General features: G+C 42.5%; 1 protein-coding gene across 4 annotated transcripts in view; it reads right to left on the bottom strand.

Annotated features, from left to right (window-relative positions):
• The window catches only part of LOC123996878 (PEX5-related protein-like), a 197,753-nt gene that overhangs the window by 24,187 nt on the left and 154,909 nt on the right, over positions 1-18,657 (bottom strand). For all 4 annotated transcript variants that reach the window (XR_006832050.1, XM_046300702.1, XM_046300694.1 and 1 more), the window contains 4 exons: positions 13,371-13,487; positions 12,425-12,568; positions 10,839-10,909; positions 2,437-2,655 (listed from right to left, as the gene is read on the bottom strand). Coding sequence is in view for 3 of the 4 variants with exons in the window: in XM_046300702.1 (XP_046156658.1) it covers positions 2,437-2,655; positions 10,839-10,909; positions 12,425-12,568; positions 13,371-13,487 (551 nt within the window). In the remaining variant the exon portion in view is untranslated. The remainder of the gene's footprint in view (positions 1-2,436; positions 2,656-10,838; positions 10,910-12,424; positions 12,569-13,370; positions 13,488-18,657) is intronic.

Consider the following 18,657-nt stretch of genomic DNA (forward strand, 5'->3'; position numbering starts at 1 on the left):
AACACATTGCCATTCATGGTTGTGGGGTCTGGGGTCCGCTCGCCAATCAATAATTCACAAAATGGGACAAACACCAAATTGAGACTCTGCATGTATGTAACAGTATAATTTTAAACCGTCCCCTCGCCATACCCGGGCGCGAACCAGGGACCTTCTGCACACATCAACAACAGTCACCCATGAAGCATCGTTACCCATCGCTCCACAAAAGCCGCGGCCCTTGCAGAGCAAGGGGAAACACTACTTCAAGGTCTCAGAGCAAGTGACGTAACCGATTGAAACGCTATTTAGCGCACACCGCTAACTAAGCTAGCCGTTTCACATCCGTTACATGTAGAATTCTGCAAATATATCCTCTGTTTACAACGTAAAACACCAAATAATGCATGCAGAGCAGAAGTGGGCCAATACCAGTTAATGATCAAAATCCAGAAAAGAGTCGTTAAATTCTACAACCACCTAAAAGGAAGCAATTCCCAAAACTTCCATAACAAAGCTATCACCTACAGAGAAATCAACCTGGAGGAGAGTCCCCTAAGCAAGCTGGTCCTGAGGCTCTATTCACCAACTCAAACAGACCCCACAGAGCCCCAGGACAGCAACACAATTAGACCCAACCAAATCATGAGAAAACAAAAAGAGAATTACTTGACACATTGGAAACAATTAACAAAAAAACTGAGCAAACGAGAATGCTGTTTGGCCCTAAACAGAGAGTACACAGTGGCAGAATACCTGACCACTTTGACTGACCCAAAATTAAGGAAATCTTTGACTATGTAGAGACTCAGTAAGCATAGCCTTGCTATTGAGAAAGGCCGCCAAAGGCAGACCGAGCTCTCAAGAGAAGACAGGCTATCTGCACACTGCCGACAAAATTAGGTGGAAACTGAGCTGCACTTCCTAATCTCCTGCCAAATGTATGACCATATTAGAGACACATATTTCCCTCAGATTACACAGACCCACAAAGAATTTGAAAACAAATCCAATTTTGATAAATTCTCATATCTATTGGGTGAAATACCACAGCGTGCCATCACAGCAGCAAGATTTGTGACCTGTTTCCACATGAAAAGGGCAACCAGTGAAGACCAAACATCGTTGTAAATACAACCCATATTTATGTTGATTTATTTTCCCTTTTGTACTTTTAACTATTTGCACATCATAACAACACTGTATATAGACAGTAAAAAAAAAAGTGAGTGTAATGTTTATTGTTAATCTTTTATTTTTAACTTTTGTTTATGATCTATTTTACTTGCTTTGGCAATGTAAACATATGTTTCCCATGCTAATTGAGCTCCTTAAATTGAAATTGAAAGAGAGAGAGCTCTCACTGTTGAGTAAAATATTTGATAAAGTCATGCCTTTCCTATAAAGGGGAGAATTCATTAACTGAAAAAGTTATTTTCTCCTCATGTGACACCTAAAAGCACTACCTTTAAAGTAAAAAGGAAGGAGAACCCCTGAATTGCGCTTGTTTGACGATGAATACGTGAGAGCAAGCTTGCTTAATCGGCAATAAAATGACACCCAGACCAGCTGTGCATGAAAGACCTTGAAATAACTTTTCCTTTCATCGATGACAGGGGTAATAGTCATTACACTGAAACAAATGAGTTTCTAAAACGGCCCGGCTAAAGATATCATAACTGAGTGTGCAACATAAAGCACACCATAGCATAAAATATGCATCAATGAGCCATTGTGTAATATTGTCACGGTGCTCAGGCTAAAAGACTGTAAAGGACAGAGAGATCGTGCCAGCCATTTGCTTAAAAAAAAAGTAATGGAATGTCAGATTTAGTGCTGTCCAATGAAGGCGCCTGACACTTACTCTAGGATGTCATGCTACTCCTGATTGGCCTGTATCTCTTCTCTTTCTCCACATTGTACAGTCATCCTGTAATGTTGTCCTACAAATGAGAATGCACTTACTTACACCTATGGGATCTATGCTAGTCCTATCCAGTCCATACACCTATGGGATCTATACTAGTCCTATCCAGTCCGTACACCTATGGGATCTATACTAGTCCTATCCAGTCCGTACACCTATGGGATCTATGCTAGTCCTATCCAGTCCGTACACCTATGGGATCTATACTAGTCCTATCCAGTCCGTACACCTATGGGATCTATACTAGTCCTATCCAGTCCGTACACCTATGGGATCTATGCTAGTCCTATCCAGTCCGTACACCTATGGGATCTATACTAGTCCTATCCAGTCCGTACACCTATGGGATCTATGCTAGTCCTATCCAGTCCGTACACCTATGGGATCTATGCTAGTCCTATCCAGTCCGTACACCTATGGGATCTATACTAGTCCTATCCAGTCCGTACACCTATGGGATCTATGCTAGTCCTATCCAGTCCGTACACCTATGGGATCTATGCTAGTCCTATCCAGTCATTATAGTCTACCTCTCATATCTGCCCACAGTTGAGACACGAGACATCCTACGTTGGGAGCCCGGGGAGCCCGCCAGGTGGCTCTTGCCCTTCAGCAGGTGCTTGTACTTGGAGTTGTGACGGAGCCAGCGCAGCAATGCCTCGCATGCATCCTGCCTCATGCCCGTGTTGGTCAGGCTCACCGCCAGGGCCATGAGGGCTTGGAGGTTATTGGGGTGGAGCTCGAGACACCTGGAGATACAGAGAGAGGAGGCCAAGGGTGGGTTAAGGGTGGTAATTAATACTTCAAAGGGTTTGACAGACACTAATTGGAACAGGGAACATCAGGAGGCACCTAATGATGCCTGGGGTCAGGTGGCAATGACCACTCACCCCAGATATATTGTCTTCAAAAGCATTTGTTTGTAGGAGTTACTTTGGAACGTAGACTTGAAATTGCTGTTGCTACTGTTCACATGTAAAGTTAACAGTAGTGTCGCTGTTGCATCAGAGGACAATAGCACTATGTTGGACAAACAACAAGGATTAGAGAGCACTCAGGGATGAGCCAAAAACAGATTTAGCTTTCATCAAGATAATGTTTCACTGAGATATGACAGACTGACAGTCAATGCTTCAACTTCCTTAAAAGCTTGTAATGACAGCAAAAACCCAAATCATTTCTGTCAGACTTTCTACTGTGCCATGGGTCACTGGCTGTTATATAAAGTTTGTATACGATAGGTATGCTGTGCAAATGCTCCGTTCATCGTTTTAAGATAAAAATCTGCAACTACTTTAGTTGTTGTTGCCGTTATATAATCCAGACAGGAATACACATCAACAATGGGCCTACATTAACTGTCAGCTAAAACACATAATGGAAAATAGAAGCAGTGTAGCATTAATAATAGCAAAGTGGTGGATTTCAGGGGATTACAGTCATTCTGAGAAGATCGTTTAAAAGCTTATGTTTTAAACCATTGGTTTTAACACCAATAATTCATTAACCCAAAAACTGTTGATTTACTTTTTGTAAATCAACAGTTCTATTGTAGGTTAGAAAGATTTTGTTTATAAATAAAATAAAAATGTTTAAAATTTTTATAAATAAAAATGAACAAAATTAAATCTGCATTAACATTCTACTTTTTAAAATTAATCTAATTTTAAGGAACTGTATTGTGGCTTTCCATTGCTTCCTGTTTCACTGGGGTATAAAAATGAGGTAATGCAATTGTAAAATCTCTTTGTCAAATTAAGTCTAATTGCATTTGTCACATGCTCCAAATACAACTGGTGTAGACTTTACCGTGAAATGCTTGCTTATGAGCCCTTTCCAACGATGCAGAGTTTAAAATAATAATACAAATAAAATAGTAACACAAGGAATAAAATAAAATACACAAGAATAGAGCTATTTACAGGGAGTACAAGTACCAGATCACTGTGGAGCTATATACAGGAAGTACCAGTACCAGATCACTGTGGAGCTACATACAGGAAGTACCAGTACCAGATCACTGTGGAGCTATATACAGGAAGTACCAGTACCAGATCACTGTGGAGCTATATACAGGAAGTACCAGTACCAGATCACTGTGGAGCTACATACAGGAAGTACCAGTACCAGATCACTGTGGAGCTATATACAGGAAGTACCAGTACCAGATCAATGTGCAGAGGTACAAGGTATTTGAGGTAGATATGTACATGAAGGTAGGGTAAAGTGACTAGGTATCAGGATAGATAATAATAAGAGTAAAATAAAGAACAGACTAGCAGCCGCAAGTGATTAGTGTAAAAAAGTGTGTGTGTGCACTTGCGCATGTAGTGTATGTGAATGTGTTTGGTTTTTGTGTGGCAGTGTCAATGTACTGTGTGTCTATGATCTGTCCATCACCATGGGAAAAGGCAAAAGATTCCCAAACGAAAATAGACAAATGGTTGTTGACTTTCATATATCAGGCAATGGGTACAACAAAATGGCAAAAAAATGTACACTTACCACAATTAGTGCAACAATTAAGAAGTTTAAAACCACTGGAACAGTGGTCAACCACTATTATAAAATGGTGCCGAAGGAGATGGCTGCCGTTTTACGATCCCGTAACCAATTGTGCATGTTTTTTTGACTTATTTGTAATTTATTTTGTACATGTTTCTGCCACTGTGTCTTATAACCGAAAAGAGCTTCTAGATGTCAGGACAGCGATTACTCACCCCATACTGGAGGAATACTTTTTCCTTCAACGAGTCGGACGGGAAGGATTTACTTCAGATGCCTGACAAGGCCCCCGTCATTTGCAGCAGAAAGAGACGGACAAATTGTGAATGAAGATCCGGGTGCCTTGTAAGGATACGTCGCCGAGAGGGTAATCTACCTTTACCATCGGTCCTATTCGCCAACGTACAATTAATTGATAATAAAATAGACAAACTACGAGCACATATGCTACTCCCCCCACCCCCCACCCTTAGCTCTGTCTGGAGGGGATTGTCATCAGTGCGACATAAGTCTCCCTTCTCGATAGGGCATTCCATGCTTCGCCCCTGACCTGTACACAACAGAAAAAGAGAAGCGTTGAAGGAAAAAGAACCACCTGGTGACCCGATCATTTGTGTCCTTTCCCCTGGCCATCCAGACTAGGGGAGCATGGTCCGTGACCAGGGGGAAGTGGGTACCTAACAGGTAATACTTGAGAATGTCTAGTGCCCACTTCACCGCTAGACATTCTTTCTCAACAATAGAGTACTTTTTTCTCTAGGTATCAGCTTTCGGCTGATGTACATGATGGGGTGCTCCTCCCCATAGTGTATCTGGGACAGAACGGCCCCTTGTCCCATATCACATGCATCCATCTGGACCATCATCGGCACCTGGAAATCGGGCGTTATGAGAAGCGGATGGGAGCACAGCGCTTCCTTCAGACAGCTGAACGCCGCTTCTGTCTCGTCTGTCCATTTCACTAATTTCGGGGGGTGGGCACTGGTTAGATCGGTGAGGGGGGAAGCTATAGCCGCAAAGTTGGGGATAAACCGGCTATAGTATCCTGCCAGTCCCAGGAATGACTTGACCTGTGTCTTGGTGCATGGAACGGGCCAGTCACGTACCGCATGAACCTTCCTCTCCTGGTACCCAGTTTGCATTTCTTGGGGTTCGCGGTCAACCCAAATTGTCTGAGCGCATCCAGCACCGCCTGGAGGTGCGTCAGGTGCTCTTCCCAACCTTGACTGTGGATGATGATATCATCCAGATATGCTGCTGCGTACTGCTGGTGGGGTCGAAGCACTCTGTTCATCAGTCACTGGAATGTGGGCGGGTCTCCGTGGAGGCCGAACAGGAGCACCCGGTACTGAAACAATCCGTCTGGTGTCAAACGCCGTCTTCTCCCGGGAGGAGGCTGCCAATATCCTTTGGTCAGGTCAAGGGTGCTGATGTACCGGGCCTTTCCCAATCGGTCGATGAGCTCGTCCACTCTCGGCATGGGCGTCGAACAAGATTATGTATTTCACACCCCGGAAATCATTACAGAAGCGGAGGCTACCGTCCAGTTTGGGCACCAACACGATGGGGCTGCACCATGCACTGTGGGACTCTTCAATAACCCCCATCCTCAGCATAGCCTCCACTTCCTGTTTCCCGGCCTTCATTCGGGCCTCCGGAATCTGATATGGCCTCTTTCGTATTGTTTCCCCAGGCCAGGTACGGATGTGGTGTTCAATGAGGGTCGTGAAGCCCGGCTTCTCGGAGAACACCGTCATGTTCCGATCACCGAGCTCCATGAGCTCCTGCTTCTGGGCCGGGTCGACGTCCTGTTGTTTTGAATTTGGCGTCCTTCACTGGCTGTTGTCATATCATCCCGTTAACGGGATTTCAGCCCTAAGTTAACAAACTATAGTTTTTGCAAGTTAGGACATCTACATTGTGCATGACACAAGTAATTTTTCCAACAATTGTTTGCAGACAGATTATTTCACCTATAATTCACTGTATCACAATTCCAGCAGGTCAGATGTTTACATACACTAAGTTGACTCAGCTAAGTTGACTCAGCTTGGAAAATTCCAGAAAATTATGTCATGACTTTAGAAGTTTCTGATAGGCTAATTGACATCATTTGGGTCAATTGGAGGTGTACCTGTGGATGTATTTCAAGGCCTACCTTCAAACTCAGTGCCTCTTTGCTTGAGATCATGGGAAAATCAAAAGAAATCAGCCAAGACCTCACACAAGTCTGGATCATCCTTGGGAGCAATTTCCAAACCCCTGAAGGTACCACGTTCATCTGTACAAAGAATAGTACACAAGTTTAAACACCATGGGACCCGCAGCTGTCATACCGCTCAGGAAGGAGACGTGTTCGGACTCCTAGAGATGAACGTACTTTGATGTGAAAAGTGCAAATCAATCCCAGAACAACAGCAAAGGATCTTGTGACGATGCTGGAGGAAACAGGTACAAAAGTATCTATATCCACAGTAAAACGAGTCCTATATCGACATAACCTTGAAAGGTCACTCACCAAGGAAGAAGCCACTGCTCCAAAACCGCCATAAAAAGCAAGACTACAGTTTGCAACTGCACATGGGGACAAAGATTCTACTTTTTGGAGAAATGTCCTCTGGTCTGATGAAACAAAAATAGAACTGTTTGACCATAATGACCATCGTTATGTTTGGAGGAAAAAGGGGGAGGCTTGCAGGCCGAAGAACACCATCCCAACCGTGAAGCACGGGGGTGGCAGCATCATGTTGCAAAAGGAACTGGTGAGCAAGGAGGAAGGGAAATGATGTGGATATATTGAAGCAACATCTTAAGACATCAGTCAGGATGTTAAAGCTTGGTCGCAAAAGTTTCTTCCAAATGGACAATGATTCCAGCATACTTCCAAAGTTGTGGCAAAATGTCAAGGTATTGGAGTGGCCATCACAAAGCCCTGACCTCCATCCTATAGAAAATGTGTGGGCAGAACTGAAAAAGTTTGTGCGAGCAAGGAGGCCTACACACCTGACTCAGTTACACCAGCTCTGTCAGGAGGAATGTGCAAAAATTCACTCAACTTATTGTGGGAAGCTTGTGGAAGGCTACCCTAAGCGTTTGACCCAAGTTAAGCAATTTAAAGGCAATGCTACCAAATACTATTTGAGTGTATGTAAACTTCTGACCCACTGGGAATGTGATGAAATAATTAAAAGCTGAAATAAATCATTCTCTCTACTATTATTCTGACATTTCACATTCTTAAAATAAAGTGGTGATCGTAACTGACCTAAAACAGGGATTTTTTTACTAGGATTAAATGTCAGGAATTGTGAAAAACAGTTTAAATGTATTTGGCTAAGGTGTATGTAAACTTCTGACTTCAACTGTATGTGAGAATGCTGTTCATTGACTACAGCTCAGTGTTCAACACCACAGTGCCCACAAAGCTCATCACTAAGCTAAGGACCCTGGAACTGAACACCTCCCTCTGCAACTGGATCCTGGACTTCCTGATGGTCCGTCCCCAGGTGGTAAAGGTAGGCAACACCACATCTGCCACACTGATCCTCAACATGGGGGCCCCTCAGGGGTGCGTGCATAGTCCCCTCCTGCATGGCCAGCATGACTCCAACACCATCTTTAAGTTTGCCAATGACACGGTAGGCCTGATCACCGTCAACGACGAGACAGCCTATAGGGAGGAGGTCAGAGACCTGGCCTTGTGGTCCCAGGACAACAACCTCTCCCTCATTGTGATAAAGACAAAGGAGATGATTGTGGACTACATGAAAAGGAGTACTGTGCACGTCCCCATTCTCATTGACAGGGCTGTAGTGGAGCAGGTTGAGAGCTTAAAGTTCCTTGGTGTCCACATCACCAACAAACTAACATGGTCCAAGCACACCAAGACAGTTGTGAAGAGGGCACGACAAAACCTATTCCCCCTCCGGAGACTAAAAAGATTTGGTATGGGTCCTTGGATGCTTAAAAAATTCTACAGCTGCACCATCGTGAGCATCCTGATTGGTTGCATCACTGCCTGGTATGGCACCTGCTCGGCCTCCGACCGCAAGGCACTACAGAGGGTAGTGCGTATGGCCCAGTACATCACTGGGGCCAAGCTTCCTGCCATCCAGGACCTCTATACCAAGCAGTGTCAGAGGAAGGCCCTAAAAATTGTCAGACTCCAGCCACCCTAGTCATAGACTGTTCTCTCTGCTACCACACGGCAAGCAGTACCGGAGCGCCAAGTCTAGGTCCAAGAGGCTTCTAAACAGCTTCTACCCCCAATCCATAAGACTCCTGAACATCTAATCAAATGGCTTCCTAGACTATTTGCATTGTCCCCCCTCATGTACGCTGCTGCTGCTCTCTGTTTATTATCTATGCATAGTCACTTTAATAACTCTACCTACATGTACATATTACCTCAATTACCTCAACTAACCGGTGCTCCCGCACATTGACTCTGTACCGGTACCTCCTGTATATAGCCTCGCTATTGTTATTTTACTGCTGCACATTAATTTTTTGTTACTTTAAAAACTTTTTTTTGAAACTTTTTTTTTTTTTTTTAAATCTTAAAACTACATTGTTGGTTAAGGGCTTGTAACTAAGCATTTCACTGTAATGTTTACACCTGTTGTATTCAGCATTTCACTGTGAGGTCTACTACACCTGTTGTATTCAGCATTTCACTGTAATGTCTACACCTATTGTATTCAGCATTTCACTGTAAGGTCTACTACACCTGTTGTATTCAGCATTCCACTGTAATGTCTACTACACCTGTTGTATTCAGCATTTCACTGTAAGGTCTACTACACCTGTTGTATTCAGCATTTCACTGTAAGGTCTACTACACCTGTTGTATTCAGTATTTCACAGTCTACTACACCTGTTGTGTTCAGCATTTCACTGTAAGGTCTACTACACCTGTTGTATTCAGCATTTCACTGTAAGGTCTACTACACCTGTTGTATTCAGCATTTCACTGTAAGGTCTACTACACCTGTTGTATTCAGCATTTCACTGTAAGGTCTACTACACCTGTTGTATTGAGCATTTCACTGTAAGGTCTACTACACCTGTTGTATTGAGCATTTCACTGTAAGGTCTACTACACCTGTTGTATTCAGCATTTCACTGTAAGGTCTACTACACCTGTTGTATTCAGCATTTTACTGTAAGGTCTACTACACCTGTTGTATTCAGCGTTTCACTGTAAGGTCTACTACACCTGTTGTATTCAGCATTTCACTGTAAGGTCTACTACACCTGTTGTATTCAGCATTTCACTGTAAGGTCTACTACACCTGTTGTATTCAGCATTTCACTGTAAGGTCTACTACACCTGTTGTATTCAGCATTTCACTGTAAGGTCTACTACACCTGTTGTATTCAGCATTTCACTGTAAGGTCTACTACACCTGTTGTATTCAGCATTTCACTGTGAGGTCTACTACACCTGTTGTATTCAGCATTTCACTGTTAGGTCTACTACACCTGTTGTATTCAGCATTTCACTGTAAGGTCTACTACACCTGTTGTATTCAGCATTTCACTGTAAGGTCTACTACACCTGTTGTATTCAGCATTTCACTGTAAGGTCTACTACACCTGTTGTATTCAGCATTTCACTGTGAGGTCTACTACACCTGTTGTATTCAGCATTTCACTGTAAGGTCTACTACACCTGTTGTATTCAGCATTTCACTGTGAGGTCTACTACACCTGTTGTATTCAGCATTTCACTGTAAGGTCTACTACACCTGTTGTATTCAGCATTTCACTGTAAGGTCTACTACACCTGTTGTATTCAGCATTTCACTGTAAGGTCTACTACACCTGTTGTATTCAGCGCATGTGGAAAATACAATTTGATTTGATTTGTTTAGGTCAACAATTAAGAAGTGTAAAACCCCTTTAAACTACTAGCACACAACTCCGAAACCCATGCATACCCCACAAGACATGACACCAGAGGTCTCTTCACAGTCCCCAAGACTATGGGAGGAGCACAGTACTATATAGAGCCATGACTACATGGAACTCTCATCAGGTAACTGATGCAAGCAGTAGAACCAGATTTAAAAAACAGACAAAAATACACCTTATGGAACAGCTGGGACTGTGAAGAGACACACACAGGTACAGACACATGCATACGAACACAAACGCTAGCACAAACACACTCTACACACACATATATTGTAATATTGTTGTATGGTGGTATTATACATAGCCTTGGCAGCAGCTAATGGGGATCTCTTATAAATAAAAATACACATCTTTAATAGCTGTAGACAAAGCATGAAAAATAAATATTTCAAGATGTCTGAAGGACCTGATAAATGTTGGAAGCTAAAGAGAAGTGACACGCGTGCATTGTATTGCTGTATTCGTGGTGGAGCCTATGGGACCACATTGGGCAATAACTCCTCCTTACCTCTGGAGGGAGACGATAGCTGCCTGCTCGTTTTCGTTCTCGGCCTGGGTGGTCCCCAACACTTGCCAAGCCTGGGGAGATAACGGGGAGCATTGAACAACAGGGTCATCACCTGGGCTTTACTCCCCTCTCTAAGGAGAGACTTTGTTAGGAGAGGTGGTGTGGTCTAGATGCAGAGCTCAGCTCTCTCTGAAAAATAGGATGGCTCACTGTCAGTCAGTGCTCTCAGTACCACTCACACAGCAGGTAAATAGATTGATTCTGCCTGCCGTTGGTAAAAAAAAAAAAAGAAACTGAACAGGCAGGAAGCATCATGCATCTCAAAAATCTCTGCAATACAAACTTTTGTCTGAGGTTTGTGTGAAGTGAACTTAGGGCACGTCAAAATACAACGGCTGCAATAAACATCGCAAGGTGATTCGCTTTGAGGTTTTTATCTTCTGACAGTGCTCTGCCATCCAAGTTCATGTTGAGCCTCCCCTTCCCTCAGGTATTGGGAGTTCCTATTCAGATTAGGCATTCTTGTATGGTATCGTTCTAAAGAGCCAATAGAAATGAATGAGATAATGTTGCAGGGTACATGTCACTTTGGCAACGGATCACTTGAGACATCGAATGATAATTGAGGTCACGATTTCTCAGTCATTGGCAACCAACCAAATTCATTAAGTGTATCTGATGAGTCATGCTTAGTTATTGCTCAATGAATCATGTTTGGGACGAACTAGAAAGTCATGGTTCAGCATTGTAGATGGTAGCTATTGGACTCCTCTTAGCTGGGGAACCCAACTTTGAATCTCCATACTCTCCGAGTAAATGTGCATTTAGACATCTACGAGTTCTAGCTGAATCTGCAATCCAAAACGACTAGATGTTTTGTCTAGTTTGTCATGTCTGTTTAAAGTCAACAAATATGATCTATGTACTTCAATCTGCGTGCTGGTTTATTTTGTGAAATGACATTGATACTCAATTTTGTAGCACAACGCTATAAATCAAGTCTTGAGGAAATTATCTACAAACTATCTAGAGGTCTCCGCAGCAGAGATAAGCCACAAAACACGCTGGGAGGAATTTTAGAATCATATTAGTTCCATACACTGTGGGATAATCCTTTCCTTGGAATAACCGGAACAGTTATGAACAGTATATTTTACAGGATTCCCGAGTTCCGATTCTATTAATGCTCTCTGGTGATGTAAGATGTCGCCTCTGTTACGATTGAGATGAAATTAGCAGGAGAAAAAAAACCCCAGAGAAAATAGCTATTTCTCAACACTTTGGGCAAATTGAAAATTCTCATTGGGAGATGAAGACTGGGTAGTTTTGATGCAGTAAACAGCTCTATTAATGGTATAACTCCCCAGTCCTCCTCTAGCAATCAGCGTCGGCCACTTAGCGCTCAGTGAATATCCACCGCACGCATTATTTGTGAAGTTTTTTTTTCTTTTTCATCAGAGTATGGTGTTGTCTGAACAGGCTGATTGGCAGTTGGTGCTAGTACATTATGGTACTGTGGGAAAGTCATGCTGGGAAAGTGTGTGTTTACGGTGCCTGCATCTCATCAGCCCCCTGTGCCTAGTCACCTCTGAGTCTTGGGGGTCCTGCAAGATGGCCCCCTCCAGTAGCAGCACAGCGTTGGGCAGGTCTCCCTCTTTGGACTTTCGAAGACCCTCCTCAAACGCGTTGGGCCAGTCCTTGTAGGGGTTGTCCATGTGGAAGTAGTAACCCTGTCACCAATTTTTTTAAAGTTGGAAAAAAAAAAGTTAATGGAGCATCACCAATGTAATCTGTCTTTTTTCAAATAAATGGCTGCGCTGAGCAACCGTCCTCTAGGGTGGAATATTTAAGCATACTATCAGCATCAATTTATATTTTCTAGCTTTCTGCTGAACATCAAACCTGGGCAAAAGTCCTGAGGGTTAGCTGTCTCGTTAAATGTTAAACTTTGCATCTTCAGACTGAAATTACCCTGGTGTGTTGTTGGCGAGTTCTGAACACGAGTTTTGAAACGACTAGTCCTCTTAGAACTCGTAGCATTGGGATCAATCAAAAAGTCTGATTATGTACTGATTATGTACAGTAGTTCCCATTGCACTAAAGTAAGCATATGCTTATGAGTGCCAAGTTTGAAACCATCTGGGTTAGCTATTGACCCCAATCGGGTTAAATCAGTAGATACTGTAGTGTATGTGCAGCACATGATCGTCTCTAGATCATCGAGTTCATAGGCTTTGTTTCCCCTTCTTTAAGTAGAACATGTTCACATGAGTCTCCCGAGTGGCACATTGGTCTAAAGCACTGCATCTCAGTGCAAGAGGTTCCCTGGTTCGAATCCAGACTGCATCACATCTGGCTGTGATTGGGAGTCCCATAGGGCGGCGCACAATTGGTCCGGGGTAGGCCATTATTGTAAATAAGAATCTTAACTGACTTGCCTAGTTAAATAAAAATATGAAGGAAATAAATGATAAGCATCTTAACAGGGCATATGGACAGATGATAACAGAGTTAAAAGGTGAGAACTGTAACCTTCTCGTGAGGCGACACACTGGAGGGGATCTGCGCCTGCTCGTTCTCCGTTAGCCAGTTCCGTCGTGCTAGCTCCTCCCACTCTGCTTGCATCTTGTCCCAGAACTCTGTGTCTGACTGTGGAGGGAGAGAGTGGCGGGAGGATTAGTACACAGAGGACTGCTAGCTTTGATACCTTGACTATGCTGAGGCCCCCTGCCATGGAAATGTCACATCCATCTCACTCATTTATCGGTGGTGTAACGTATGGACTTCTGATGACTCATCACTTGCACTCAAATGTCCAAAATTAGCTTGACCTTTCAGTTGATAGATTGATGTCTGAGAGGGTTATTATACAAAGCCCTAGACTCAACAAACAGCCACCTTGATTGGTGTTGTAACTATACTGAATAAAAATATAAACGCAACATATAGTTTTGGTCCCATGTCTCATAAAATAGAAGATCCTAGAAATATTCCATAAGCATAAAAAGCCTATTTCTCTCAAATGTTGTTTACATCCCTGTTAGTGAGCATCTCTCGTTGCCAAGATAATCCATCCACCTGACAGGTGTGGCATGTCAAGAAGCTGAATAAACAGCATGATCATTACACAAGTGCACCTTGTGATGGGTACAATAAAAGGCCACTCTAAAATCTGCAGTTTTGTCACACAACACAATGCCACAGATGTCTCAAGATTTGAGGGAACGTGCAATTGGCATGCTGACTGCAGGAATGTCCACTAGAGCTGTTGTCAGAGAATGTATTGTTAATTTCTCTACCATAAGCTGCCTCCAATGTCATTTAAAAAAAATATATTTTTTAAATATTTTATTTTTGCATTTTCCAATTAAGAACATTCAAAACAAAAGTGAAAAGATCTTAGACAACGATAGGACAAAGTGACAGTAACAGACGAACGTAACAAAAATAAATTATAATTATAGTTATATAAACAAACATACAATAATAAAAATTAAAAATTAAATATTTTTTTAAAATAACGAGACATTGGATCACCTGCCGTAGGCTACATAATATACATTACGTGTGAAGCATTATGTGAGGATTATATATAGATTCAATCAATGAGATGTGGTGGGAGATTATCCATATAGTCAATAAAAGGTTGCCAAATTCTGTAAAATGTCTTTAACTTATTCCTCAAGCAGTAAGTGATTTTCTCCAAAGGGATACAACTATTAACTTCCGAAAGCCACATTGCAACTGGCAGGGAGGAATCCAATTTCCATTTCAAGGCAATACATTTCTTGGCAATCGCTAGCAATATTTCTGTTAGCTTTATAGTATGGGTTTGCCTAAGATTGATGTTAGTAAAGTTACCCAGTAGACAGACCTCCGGGTCTAAAGGGAATGCAACCCCGTGAATTGAGGATATGGTATCGCATACCCCCTGCCAGAAACCGTGTAGTTTTGAACACTGCCAAGTGGAATGGAGGAATGTTCCTTCATCTGAGCCACATCTAAAACATAGAGAGGAGATATCTGGGTTGAACCTGTGCAGTCTAGATGGGGTGATATAGAGCTGACGGAGAAAATTAAACTGGATCAGTCTGTATCTGGAGTTCAATGTGGATGTAACCCCATCCCTGCACAGGTCACTCCATAGATCCTCATCAAGATCAATACCCAGATCTCTCTCCCATCTAAGTCGGGGTTTATCTAGCCCAGGCAGTGTTAGTCCTGACATAAGAGCATTGTAAACACGGGAAATGGTCTTGAACAGTGGTTGGTCTGCGTGGCAGAGTTGTTCAACAGGTGACATCTTAGGTAGGTTCCATTGTCCCTTGAGAGTCACCCTAATAAAGTTTCGTAGTTGTAGGTAGCTAAAGAAGTCCCTGTTAGGCAAGTGGTATTTCTGTTTCAGCTTATCAAAAGACATAAGAACTCCCTCCTCGTAACAATGTTCCAGAAGAGTGATCCCCTTATCAGACTATGGTCTAAAGTTACTATTCTGGAAAAACATAGGGATCAATCTATTGTTCCATAAAGGGGTTTTAGGGGAAAGGAATCCCCCTCGTCCGAACAGCTCATGCAGTTTGCATCATGCCAGGACAGAATGTATGATTAAAGGGTTGTCTGTGATGGTTTTCATAGATTTTCTGTCCCATTTGTAAAACAAATCTGCCCCAGTGTCATCATTTACCTCAAGCTTTTCAATGTTCAACCATGAGGGAGAGGGACCATTGTCAAACCTCTGAGCCAGAAACCTAGACTGTGCAGCCCAGTAGTACATTCTAAAATTGGGGAGGTTTAAGCCTCCTTGACTGTAATTAAGGGTCAGTTTATCCAGGCCAACCCTAGGGGTTTTGCCGTGCCAGATAAACCGTCTGGTCAGCTTGTCGAGAGAGGAAAAAAATGCTGCGGGAACAGGGATAGGGAGAGATTGAAGCAGATATAGAAACCTGGGCAGGACATTCATTTTAATTACATTGATTCTACCCAGTAGAGTGAGAGGTAAGTCCATCCATTTACAAAGGTCAACCTCCACCTTTTGCAACAAACTGGCCAGATTGAGTTTATAGAGGTTGTTCAGATTACCATCCACCATTATGCCCAAATATGTGAAGCCCATAGGCGACCATCTAAAAGGAAACTTGTGCTTGATGGTATGATGGTCAAAGACAGACAACGGTAAGATTTCGCTTTTAGCAAGATTGACCTTATATCCAGAGAAAGAACTATAACACTGTAGTAGGATCTGCAAATGAGAGAGGGAGTGTTCTGGGTTTGTTAGGAATAAGATAAGGTCGTCCGCAAAGAGTGATAGTTTATGGGTATGGGGGCCCACCTCAAAGCCATGTATGTCAGGGCACGTTCTAATAGCCTTAGCCAACGGTTTGATGGCGAGGGCAAAGAGGTGGGGGCTAATTGGGCAACCTTGTCTGTTCCCCCTATAAAGAGGGAAAGAGGAGGAAGTAATCCCATTGGTAGCAATCCTAGCTTTAGGAGATTTGTAGAGTGATTTTATCAAATTTACAAACACGGTACCTAAACCGAACTTTTCCAAGACGCAAAAGAGGTATGGCCATTCAACCCTATCAAAGGCCTTTTCAGCGTCGAGGGAGACTGCGACACCAGGTATTTTGTTTTTGTTAGCAAGGTGAATTATATCAAAGAACCTTCTGAGATTATTGGAGGACAATCTATTAATTATGAAGCCAGTCTGATCTGGGTTGACCAACAGGGGAAGACATGACTCCAGTCTCTTAGATAGCATCTTGGTGACCAGTTTACAATCTGTGTTAAGGAGAGAGATTGGTCTATAGGAGGCCCACTTTAGCGGGTTTTTCCCTTTCTTGTGGATTACTGTAATCACTGCTTGAGAGAAGGACTCTGGAAAGCAGTTGTCTTCTCTGGCTTTGTTAAGTACCTCCATAAGGTAGGGGACCAACAGCTCCCTAAATTCTTTATAGAACTCTGGAGGGAAGCCATCCTCCCCAGGAGATTTATTAGAAGGTAAGGATTTAATGGCCTCCAACAATTCAGGGACTGAGAAGTGTTCACTCAGGCGCTCGCTGTCTTCCCCTGACAGGGATGGGAGGTTGAGAGAGGAGAGAAAGGAGTATATCTTTGATAGATCATCGCTTGATTGGGAAGTGTAGAGGTCTTCATAGTATTTCTTAAAAGTATTATTAATTTCAGTAGGGTCGAAAGATATCTCTTTAGTGAGAGTTTCTATGGCATTAATTGTCCTCTTACTTTCCTCTGCTTTCAGTTGCCATGCCAATACTTTGTGAGCTTTCTCTCCAAGCTCATAATAACGCTGTTTTGATTTAGTGATGGCCCTCTCAGCTTGATATGTGTTCAGAATATTATATTTAAGTTTTTTATTTACCAAAAGCTTGTATAGATCTTTAGTCGGGCCTCTTTGGTAGGTTTTCTCTAGCTCGGAGATTTCAGATTCAAGAGCACTCAGTTCCGCACCGTGTTTTTTCTTCAGCCCTTTAGTATAGGGAATAATCTGCCCCTCAGGTAGGCCTTCAATGTGTCCCAAAGAATGAAGCTGTCAGGAGCAGAGGGTTTGTTTGTCAAAGTAAAAATATTGATCTGCTCTTTGATGAATGCACAAAATTCAGGTTGCTTTAGAAGTGTAGAATTTAGTCTCCATCTATATGCTCCATCTACCTTGGTAGGAATGGAGATTGATAATACCAGAGGAGAATGGTCGCTAAGCAATCTGGGGAGATACTCGACATCTAACACTCTATGAAACAGTTGTGTCGAAAGTAAAAAGTTATCTATGCATGTGTGTGTCTTGTGTGGGTGTGAATAAAAAGAGTAGTCCCTATCCTGTGGGTGCAACTGTCTCCAGATGTCTAGTAAATTGAGATCTTTCATGAATGACATGGTGAGCTTGCCGGCTTTGGTAAGAAGTGAGGGTTTATCAGAAGACCTATCAAGAACTGTATCTAAGCAAAAATTAAAATCTCCTCCAACCAGCAGCCATCCTGGTGGTGCTTGAGCAACCTGAAGGAAGACATTCTGAATAAACATATGGTCATCGAAGTTAGGAACGTAAATATTCAATAGGGTCCAAGACTCTGAAAACATATGCCCCTGCACCAAAACAAACCTGCCAGAGGGATCAGAGATGGTGTTGTTGACGCAGAAGAGGATGTGTCTACTTATCAAAATTGCAGTTCCTCTTGCTTTGGAGTTAAAAGAGGATGCAAAAACTTGTCCTACCCATTCCCTCTTCAATTTCTTGTTCACTGGCTGTAAGATGTGTTTCTTGTAAAAACACAATGTCAGCCTTTAATTTCTTAAGGGATGTATAGACTATTTTCCTTTTAATCGGGCTGTTAAGACCTTTTACGTTGAATGTGACATATTTTAGTGGAATATGTAACTGAATAGAAATCTATCATATGCAGATAATTAGGAAATGTTTCAACTTTGGTTTGAGCACAAAAGTGACCTGTGTGTCTCTTTAGGAGGGAAACAATAAACATAGAAAAAAGGAAGAAAAAAATCATAAGAATCCCACCCACCCAGATTGTCAGACTAGAACAACAGTCCCAACAATCAAACATGAATACACTTGTAGAGATACGTTGCTGCTCGCTTTCCATCTTGCTCTTACTAGCTAAACCTTGGCGTAAACTAAAACCTGCGAGCTCTCTAAATTGAAAACAAACGTTGTGAATAGATATTTATGGCTGAATATTTACTGCCCACGGTAAGGGCTGCTTGAGTCTCTTTACGAAAGATTAACATAAATGAGGGGGAAAGCAGTGGGCCTAAACCCACTTATTGCTTCGCCCAGTAGATATGGACT

This window comes from Oncorhynchus gorbuscha, linkage group LG02, assembly GCF_021184085.1.
Source record: "Oncorhynchus gorbuscha isolate QuinsamMale2020 ecotype Even-year linkage group LG02, OgorEven_v1.0, whole genome shotgun sequence".
NCBI lineage: Eukaryota > Metazoa > Chordata > Actinopteri > Salmoniformes > Salmonidae > Oncorhynchus > Oncorhynchus gorbuscha.